This window comes from Wyeomyia smithii, chromosome 2 (assembly GCF_029784165.1).
Source record: "Wyeomyia smithii strain HCP4-BCI-WySm-NY-G18 chromosome 2, ASM2978416v1, whole genome shotgun sequence".
NCBI lineage: Eukaryota > Metazoa > Arthropoda > Insecta > Diptera > Culicidae > Wyeomyia > Wyeomyia smithii.
In genome coordinates, this window is record NC_073695.1 from 256882266 (window position 1) to 256893031 (window position 10766).

At 37.9% G+C, this 10766-nt stretch overlaps 1 protein-coding gene across 8 annotated transcripts in view; it reads left to right on the forward strand.

Moving 5' to 3' along the window:
• Positions 1-9850, forward strand: part of LOC129723506 (venom dipeptidyl peptidase 4) — a 70445-nt gene extending 60595 nt beyond the window's left edge. For all 8 annotated transcript variants that reach the window (XM_055677764.1, XM_055677771.1, XM_055677768.1 and 5 more), the window contains exons 3-7: positions 6751-7233; positions 7292-8288; positions 8350-8898; positions 8957-9162; positions 9225-9850. In XM_055677764.1, the coding sequence (XP_055533739.1) occupies positions 6751-7233; positions 7292-8288; positions 8350-8898; positions 8957-9162; positions 9225-9323 (2334 nt within the window). In that variant the 3' untranslated portion in view covers positions 9324-9850. The remainder of the gene's footprint in view (positions 1-6750; positions 7234-7291; positions 8289-8349; positions 8899-8956; positions 9163-9224) is intronic.
• Positions 9851-10766: the final 916 nt, after the last annotated feature.

The following is a 10766-nucleotide window of genomic DNA, read 5'->3' on the forward strand; positions in this document are numbered from 1 at the left end:
TATTATTCTGAAATATAGATAATAAGTGTTTTCTTTCTAGTTTCAATTAAAGTTGGGATTATTTTTCGTAGGATACGCGAGTTCTCTAACTTTTCTCTCAACACTACTCATAAGCTTTTGCACAGTGTGTTCTCCATTACAGGCGAAATTATAGTTCTCCATCACAGACGAAATTATAGACAAAAAAAAAAGATTTTAAGGAGGGGTGTTCCACAAAAAACTCTATTTTGTCGTGTTCAACGTACAGATAGGATATCGCAGTATTCAGCAATTGTTTTTCTTTTAAAATTTTGCATTACTTTGCTGGAGGAAGTAATTCGGTATATTGAAAATTAGAAAAAAATATTTTCTTTTATCTAACTGTTAGGTGGATTGATCGAAAAACCAAAAACGTCAAAAGTAAGGCCTTGTTCTATGAAATAATTTTGCTGAAGACATTGAGTACATTAAATCAATTTTTCATAGTCAAATCTAGAACGATCACGATTTTCCGAAATTAGACCACTGTGCACTGTGGGATTTTCAAATAAATCTTTCCACCAATTGTAAATGTCTTGAAATATAATACTTGGAATGTGTAAAAACTATTTTGGAAGTTGTTTCATAAAATTGTGGCTGAAAAACGTGCTTGACATTGAGTATTTCGTCGTTTAAATATCAATTTTTTAAATTTACGGCCTTCAAAAGGGCATTACTCAAAAATGTACCGTACGATGATTTTGAAATTTTGACCTGAGATTCTGGACGTCATAAAGAATCGAATGGTGTACTCAGATTCTTTGGTGCATTTTTTTTATAATAACGGTCTGTGGGAGCACCGTGGTATTCCTTAACTTTTTTGTCCATTGTGGGATCAACAGGCCCGGGTTTTCTACCACGTCTTGGGGCATCAGTAAATTTGCACTCTTCACAATACTTGCGCAATGCGGTTTGAACTGCTCCGACACTTATACCTTCTTCTCTGGCTAATTTTCTTATAGAAAGACCACTCACGGTGCCCCATTTGTGCACAATTCGCTTTCTTTGCTCGGGAGAAAGGCCACGCATTTGACAGCATCTGTTTCTTTTGGATGTAAACAACAGGACGTAGCCAACGTTTGGTTGGATACTGCACGTTATTTGAAATGACGGTTGATCGTAAGTGTATTTTTAATTATCGGAACGGTCTATGATTATGAAACAATTTGCATCATATTATGGATTAACATAATAAAAATAATTTTTGGCAATGGATTCATTCAAATCATGTAAAAAGAACAAATAACATGTTTCAAATCGTATTTAAGACTTTGCAGGGCCTGACCACATTTTATGTTGCTTTTGAGGTCGCAATAAGATCGAGAGACCAGGTCTGTCTCCTAAAGGTAGCGATGAACCGTTGCCCATGGAACATCATAGTGTTTCGCCGCTCTACGGGGCTTCCCTGTTCTGTGAGCTTCGGAAACAGTATTTTCCAAAGACTTAATGTACCAAACGAAGTCTTAACGTATTGCTCATTTTTATAGAAAATCCGCTATTAACTATCAACATTCTGATAGGTAGTGGGGAACTTGTCTTGATCTTGATGTACGAACCATTTTTTACACGCGAATTAACGAACGAAAAAAAAAAACAAATCTAGAGAAAAAAAATACCTGCGGAACTTCAAATCTGCTTGATTTCTTCATGAAGGGAATAGTCTATGTCAGTGGTTCCCAACCTTTTTGGCTCCGCGACCCCTTTTGCTAAACACAAGAGCTCCGCGGCCCTTTCGGCTGTTTTCCAGACACCAGAAGTCGCCATCTTAGAATTCAAAATGGCAGTTAAAGTCCATTTCTGGAGGGGTGTCCGTGAATCAAAGAAACTATTTCTGCTCCCAAAAAAAATCCACATGCCAAATTTGGTTCCACTTGATTGATTAGTTCTCGAATTATGCAGAAATTTGTGTTTCATTCATATGAGAGCCCTCCCTTCCAGGATGAAGGGGTGTCAAACTATCACAAACATATTTTGTGCTCCTCAAGACTACATGCCAAATATTGTTCTATACGCTGGATAAATTCTCGAGTTATGCAGGAATATGTGATTCATTTTTATGGAATCCCTCTTTCCTCTGGAAAGTCTCCTCCTCTGGAAGCCATCATAAGAACCTTTCCCGGCCCCAAAAACCACCACATACAATTTTTAGGCAAATCATTTTTTTTGTCAACACTGCCAGTGTACCGGCGTCAGTCATATTTCCATCAGAAGTGACCTCTGAAACACGTTGTAGATTCTATCTACGCCTAGAATATTGACCTATATTTGTTTACTTGGTCCAGCTGAGTATATAAACTCGTTACGATAGGTTACTTCTGATGGGAATCCTACTGACGCCGGTACATTGCTAATGTTGGCAGAAAAGAAGATTTTCTGCATTTAAATCGACATACTCAACTTTGAACAGCTATAGCTCTTCTTAGGGACATCCTAGCTCTTTAGTGTCTTCTACAAAGTTGTTAGGCATCTAAAATACTATACTTTAACATAATGTAGCGCATTATGAGAGCATTATTGAGCTAAGGTTAATGCAAAAAAGTAGGTTTTCCCTTATGAATTTTCATACAAATTTGAAATGCATTGCGCCAAGCGGAGACTAGACCAATCGACTTCAGGTAAGTTTAGGGTTGTTTGGGATCCCAAAAGGAACCAAAAAAACTTGGTTCTGGAAAATCGATCATTTTTCCGCACCCTAATGGTCATCTCAATTTTTTTTTTCAAATAGGGTTTTTCAATTAACAATTAAGTTGCTTAAAACTCGAACGATCAAATCAACACGGACGCTTTTAAAAAGAAACAATCAGACAAGAACTTTTTTATATCCGGGTTTTTCCACATTTTTCGCTTTTGAACGCCCGTGACGTACAGTAAAGACGAAAGTCTGTATATACCGTTTTACTTTAAAGTATGAAGCATTTTGCGCCAACTCCAGTGAGAGGTTGGCAGCATTCTCTCTGAATTCAAAGAAACTTTGTGGGTATATGAGCCTTACCACACTAAGGCCGTAACCGACCAGAACCCAAATTTAATTTTCGCTTGAAGCCCGAATTCGACCCGAATCCGTAATTATTTTTCGATCAAACCCGAACCCAACTTAAAAGCCGAACCCGAAATTGTGAAACCCGAACCCGAGATTTTTTTGGGGTTGATTTTGTATACCAATTCGAGCCTGCCCCTAAGCTTTAAACCTCGATTGGTATTAAAATGTTCGTGTGTATTAGTTAATTATTTTAAACAATTACTTGCCTAAAACTCTTTCGAACAAACTAAAGTAGGCACTCTTAGAAAAAAAATTCTAAAAAAAAGATTCATGCGGTTCCTGAACAATCATGTAAATATGTATCCAGTTGTAGAAGTGTTTTTTAGGAAAGCTTTTTTTCTTCAAGAGTGCCCACTCTGATTTGTTCCGAAGAATTTTAGGTAGCTAAACTGTCTATTTAAAAAATATAAGGTGACCTATTTTTGTTAATGTAATTTTTTGTTTTTGAAAAAAAAAATCAGTGTAAGATATCAAATTACATTTTTACAATATTTATGCATGTTAATTCATGCAATTTTCAAAAAACATCCTTCAAGATCTTCTCTAAAGTGACCACTTTAGTTTGCTCAGAAGATTTGTAGGCAACTAAATTGTCCATCTAAAATACTTATCAAAGAAATTAAGTTGACAAATATTTTTAAAATCACTTTTTGTTGTTAAAATTGAAATTTTTTTCAGTTAAGATCTCGAATTCAATTTTGTCAATATGTTTAAATAAATGTTCAGACATTTTTTATAAAATTCATTCCTCATAATTTTTTTCTATCTCTTGTAATCTCTCTTGTAAAGATACATCGATTTATTAAAAAAAATTCAGCCCTTTTCAAATGCTAGTAAGGCCTACACCAATTTTCATCGAAATCGAAAAATGTGCTGCCTCATCTAGTCGAGTTTTTTCAGTGTAGGTTCTTATTTTTTCTTAATTAAGGTGTCATTGGCTTCTTCACACCATACGGAAGCCACCACGTGGTTGAATACGAATTTTCATTTGCACAAGACACGGAAATAGTTAATGGGTTACTTATGAAAACACTGTCTTATGTTTCCATCGCCATATGAAATATGAGGATATGTTTTCACATGTTACGCATCAACTATTACCAAGTGGTATGGCGTTGAAAATTCGAAGTTGACCACGTGGTGGCTCGAAGTCGGCCATTTGTGGCTTCAACACACTTCCACCTTAAAATAATTGAGTAATGAAAATGCGTCTTTCTTTTGTCATTGTTCATATTTATTGATTTATAAAAAGGGTTTCAAATTTTCAGTTCTTGTCAAATGTTAGTCTAGAAATTTTTTGAAAAATGAAATATTTTGCATAGTTTAGTGCCCTCGCAAAAAAATACCTCGAGAAGTGTTGCAAATTTTGTCCACATTTGTCTTTGAGTCGTTTTGATTTGATTGAAAGTTTTGAACTCACACTAAAATCGCACTAATGGATATGGCAAAAAATAAACGCTTTTATACATGAACTTTCTACAAAAGTTGATTTTTACGTGGCAAATCTTTAATGATCCTACTGTTTTTAATCGTTCACTCAAGGTGTTAGTTGAGTTTCCAAAATAAAATATTCCCTAATTTTATCAGATCTGTTTATTTTGTGTCAGTTTTTCATCGCAGGAAGAATGAAACCTGCTATTCAATATTTGTCAAAAGTATTTGGCGGACGTCATTTTCCTTTTTAATCGATCATTAAATGCAGAATATAACCTATTCCAAAGTGACCAAAGTTTGCAGTTTTTCAATGAACGTTACAAAACAGTATTCATCATGACAAAATCTAACATCAGATTACAGCACTACAAGACTACTTATCGATGGAAAACGACATTTTAGATAAATATGATGAATCAAAACTTTCCTCAAAAAGGCTACCAAAAAACGGCCGAAACGTCGGATACTCGCTTCAAAAAAGGTGCTTTTCTTATTTTTTTAATGAAATAAAACTATGTTAACAAAAAGCAATTCCCTGACTTATCCACAATGTCGCATGCCGCAAATGCTAAAGGAAAAAGAAATGAGAAAAACCTACCAACGCACAAAGGTTCGCCCATAACTATTGATTTAATGGATCTGTTATGAACCTGAGAATGAAGGATAGCTGTTTTTGTTGGCCTATTTTATGAACAGTTTATTGTTGAACATGAGATAAGTGAAGGTGTTCGACACTTGCAAAATCAGTTTAAGCATACGTGTTTTTTTTTTTACATTGTGTACATATCCGCTGTAGAACAAATTCAATTGCTTCATTTGCTTATTTTCTTCATAAGCCTTCAGAAAACAGGTATGTTTGGCTATTGCGGTGTTGTTTGGAACGGTATGTGCTAAACTGAAATCATAATTAGTCGTAAGAGGGAACGTAGTAATAAAGTCAGAGAGCTCCATTCATACTTAAATTCATGTAAACTTTTAAATGTGTTCCGCGCGAGACACTGTCACCAAATTACCACCAAACGAAAGATTTAGGACTTAAAAAAGGTTTGCTAAAGGTTCCAGCTGCATATATTTGCATCTTAGTCGATGACAAGCGGTTAAAGATGGTTACTTTTTCGTTTTTATTTCATACTTTTTACATAGTTTCTTAGAAGGGTTGTGGTACATTCAGCTCAAATTAACAATTTTGTTCATAAACACTTGTCTTCATTCGAGTTTTGATATTTGAGGTTGAAACACGGGTGTTTCCTGAGAAAATATCAATTTCGTTTGAAGTTATTCAAGGAAAATAACGTAAAAGAAGAAAAATCAAACGTTGATTGCTTTGAGGGTTTACTTAACGAAACCAGATTGTGATTAAATTTTGCATAAGGACTTTTTTCGAGGAGGCAAAAGCTGCCGTATTTAGAAATTCAACGGTCAAACTTTTCCCTATATTCGATTGGCACTCTATTATGCATGCATAATAAAGGCAATGCCAGAAAATAGAAACAAGTTGGATGATGGCTGTCCCAGAAATGTTTGTTATAGTCAAAAAACACCTAATTCTATCGATTTCAGTAGTTTTCATGACCAATACTGTACAAAAATGATTTATGACCGCCCTTGCCATACAATTCGAACCAGTGTGCAACGGCTAATGGGGGACCCTTTTCAATAAATTGTAGCGATTTTTTTTTTCGAAATATTGAAAAACTAAAGGATAAACACGACCTATATAACTATTTTCTGTCGTTAATATAACAATATTATTGAAAACATTTTACAAATTACGTTTTTTAAATCGATTTCGAAGCAACTTTAGTCTAATTAAGTAATGCGAACTCGAGAATGATTATAAATGAAAATTATTTATTTAAAATCGGATTACAGGATGGATCACAATGCATTACCAAATGTGATATCAAACATCATTGGTTCCAGCAATCATTTCCAATTAGCAATAGCGACAATGATCACTTGTAGGCGGTTCTGGAACGAGCAATACTAAAGATAAGAGCAGTTAAGATTGACATTATGATGGATTGTCCTCCAGTACAATCCATCGACCTAATGTGAAATAAAAGAGCAACAGAAAACTGATAGCAAGGCGTCAAATCTATTGAATGGGTAATCTTACCCACCAATTCACGTCAAGTAGATAAAATCCCAAGTTCATGAGGTTTTTTTCAATGACCGCCCACACTGATAACTCTATCTTCAGTATTCTCATTTTTTTAACTTAGTCTTTTTTTCTCTCCTACTTCGTACCACTTTAGGAACTGGTGGAATCCAAGAAGCGCAACACCAAGAAGTACCTGCTGATAGGCGGAGGGGTAGCGATCGTACTTGTCGTTGTCATAACCTTGATCGTCGTATTCACCGGTGATGATTCAACCGATAATGGCGACAGCAGCCCGCTCGTGATAGGTGACCCTATCACATTGGAGGATTTCCTTACGGGCAAGTTGGCGGCACGGGACTTTAGCGGAGCTTGGTCTCTCAGTGGGAAAATTATCTCTCGAGACGAACTAGGACAGCTGTTGGCGTACGATCCGGTTACGAATGTGACCAGCGTGTTACTCGATACAAGTAACGATCAGTTGCTGGAAGGATTCAAGTTCGATTTGTCAGCGGATGAGCGGTACTTGCTGGTGGCTCGAGGTTACAGTAAGATCTTCCGGCACAGTTTCCTAGCTCTTTATGACATTGTGGATCTGCAGGATAAAAAAGTCATACCGGTGAACGTAAATAACGAAAGGGTGAGTTGAGTGGTGTTCGTTCCTATAGTTGACTTTACTGATTTTGATTATATTTTAGAGAGCTCTCAATCTAGTGGAATGGAGTCCTGTTGGAAATTCCTTCATATTCGTATATCAGAACAACATTTACTACAAAGCATCACCGGATGCAATCGAGGTACAAATCACCGATGATGGAGCTCCCGGCATTTATAACGGTATACCAGATTGGGTTTACGAGGAGGAAGTCTTCTCGACAAACGTTGCTACGTGGTTCTCGCCGGATGGCAAAAGAATTGCATTCATAAAATTCAGCGACGTTAACACCCGAGTGATGAAGATTCCTATCTACGGTCCGGCTGGAAACCCAGAGTTCCAGTATCCTCACGAATTGTCTCTTCACTACCCCAAATCAGGTACCCCGAATCCGGAGGTTTTCCTCTATCAAGTTGATTTGACGAATCCAACCGTTAAAACGGAAATCGTTCCTCCGCCTTCGTTGGTTACTACGGAAAAAGATCATATCATAACCTCTGTCGGGTGGGCGACGAACGATCGAGTGATCTCAATCTGGAAGAATCGTGTCCAAAACCACGCCATCATTAAATCATGCGATGCAAGTAATACCTGCGTTGAAGTTCACGAGATAAACGTGAGCGGTGGATGGTTGGAGTTATTCAGCGCACCGATTTTCAATAAGGATGGCTCCCACTTTGTGCTGATTTCATCGGTGAATGGCTATCGGCATGTGACGATGATACCGACGGCAGTGAAAGGTAGCGAAGCTATTACCAGTGGGAAATTTGTTGTTCAAGATATTCTGAAGTGGGATGCCGAGAGTAATTTGATTTTTTACACTGCCAACACCGCGGAAGATTCACATGTGCTGCACATTTACGCTGTCCTTGGCGAGAAAGGCGCTACGGCACAGTGTTTGAGCTGTCTGGCAGAATCTAGCCCACTACAGTCTTATTTCAACGCACAAATGAGCAAGAAGGGTAACTATCTAGTGCTGGAGGCGAAAGGACCCAATGTACCTTGGAGTGAACTTTACCATTGGAGCTACGACAATAAATGTAGGTTTACGAGAAATACGAATTCCATGAATACAATACAAAGAGAGAAATTTTATTTCAGTACTCATTTTGAAATCGGTAAAATCGTTGGAAACTAACAAAGCCCTACGTGAACGTTTGGAGGGCAAAGCTATCCCAACAGTGCAGTATCACGAATTCAATCTGGGAAATAATTTCACCTCCAAGGTGATGCTGCTTGTGCCTCCGGGAGCCGACCTTAGCGGTAAAGTGAAGTATCCGATGTTAATCGATGTTTATGGAGGTCCAAACTCGAACTCCGTGACCGGTTCCTGGTCTATAGGCTGGGGCCACCATATGAGCTCAAACCGATCGGTGGTATACGCGAAGATCGATGGACGTGGTTCGGGACTACGCGGAGATAATCTGCTGTTTCAAATCTGGCACAAGTTGGGCACGGTGGAGGTTGACGATCAAATTACGACCGCAAAGAAACTGGCCGAAGAACTGAACTTTATTGATCCGACACGGGTAGCGATCTGGGGATGGAGCTACGGTGGGTATGCTTCCGCCATGGCCCTTGCAAAGGATACCGAGAATGTGTTCAAATGTGCAACTTCGGTAGCTCCGGTAACGGATTGGACATTTTACGGTGAGTGGAATCGTTGAAAAACTACGACAGATTTTAACTGAAATCTATTTTATTCCAGATTCAATCTACACGGAAAGATACATGGGACTACCGAAAGACAACGCCATAGGGTATCAAGAATCTCGCTTGACTTCGTTGTACGCCAAATTTCGCAATCGAACGTATATGTTAGTTCATGGAACGTACGACGACAATGTCCACTTCCAACAGGCGATGCAACTGTCGCGAATGCTGGAGACCCATGATATTATGTTCAAACAAGTGGTAATTATTCTCGTTCTATTCGGGACCAGCTAGTTCTCTTGATTACGCGATTTTTTTTTCAGAGTTACCCCGATGAGGACCACAGTCTGGCTGGCGTTCGTCCCCATCTCTACCACACCCTGGGACGGTTCTTCAGTGAGTGCTTTAACCTGCGCGATTAGCACGGCCTCCTCGTGGAGGACAGCGAGCACGAAACGTACTTCCTACCGGCGAACGATTCCTCCACCGTGAAAGACTTATCTAGCATTCTGTGTAGTTTTCAGTCGAACCAGCTTAGCGATTGTGAGTGAAGGGATTTTTTCCTTGTCTCCTGTAAATAATGTATGTAAATGAGAGTGTGTACATATGGCATCTCCTGTTGTTATCATTCGATTTTTGCGTGGAACCTTGGAGCCACGGACGTGTTTAATAGAAAGCTGTAAAGTCACAATCGATGTTTTGGGTCGGTCTAATTACCGAGGCTTTTGCCTGTATTTTTAGCGGAACCAAATGCCAAGTGTTACGATGTGTAACTTACTAGTCAGTATTCAGAAATTTGCCAGCAGAAAACATATATTTCCTATGTTTGAAGACCGTGTTGTAAAGAATGTTTAGAATCCTGCGCAATGTTTAATCTATACCTTTTCATTAGACACAGATAGGTCGAATGTTACCGGATGTTAGATGTTGAAAATAAATCTTTTTAAGGATATAATGAATTGCTGAACTGTGAAATGTCCTTTGTTCGTTTGGGTTCGTATTCTGAAATAATGTTTCGCTTATAGTTTAATTGTTCGCCTCAACGCTCCTCGACTTTATGAACGCTCTAGCTATCCTTAGGCCAACATATGATGTTTGCAACAGAACTATTTGAATGGATAAGAGAATTTGTGTTTAATTGACAGTTTGGTAGATTTTACTTGACCCATAGTGTCGAATATAACATTTTGAATTTTTATTTGGCCTCTGTTTTGTTTCAAGATAATTTGAACATCTCTACAATGGCTTAAACGTCTGAATCTAACGAAATGGTTTGTGTCTAGGGATTGAATGAAACATACCTTTAGGCTATTATCAACAGACGCGTCTCGTAAAATAAATATATTTGCACAGTGTTTTGTAAAAATGAAAGTGATTCAGTAACATCACGGCGTCAAATGTTTGTTGTTTGCTGTTGATCACGGTTTCACATCATTATTTGACAAACAAAGTTGTGCACATAGGAAACATATTACGCTACTTAAACTATTCAAAAAGCTCTTGGAGTGCGCAAACATAGTAGTTTCCATCTAGAAATCAATAAACTGTTTAAATTACTCGCGCCAGCACTGCTAGAAAGGTACGGTCCTGATTATTTTCATCACAAACAGTTTTCTCGTAAGAGCAGCGCCAATCATTGGTTTTTATATCTTCCAGATTATGGTATCAAACTGTTATTTCGTTTCTAGAGTCCGTAACAAATGATTGTGGTAGGGAAATTTTCATGTGATTGTGAAAAATTCCCCATCTTCTTCAACTGTTTCAACTAAGCAAAATCTCAAGTAGAATAAAGGACTCTGGAAAAATGACGACATCACCGCCCACGGCTATACCTAAAAGCAAAATAAATCAAACCAATGCCTACG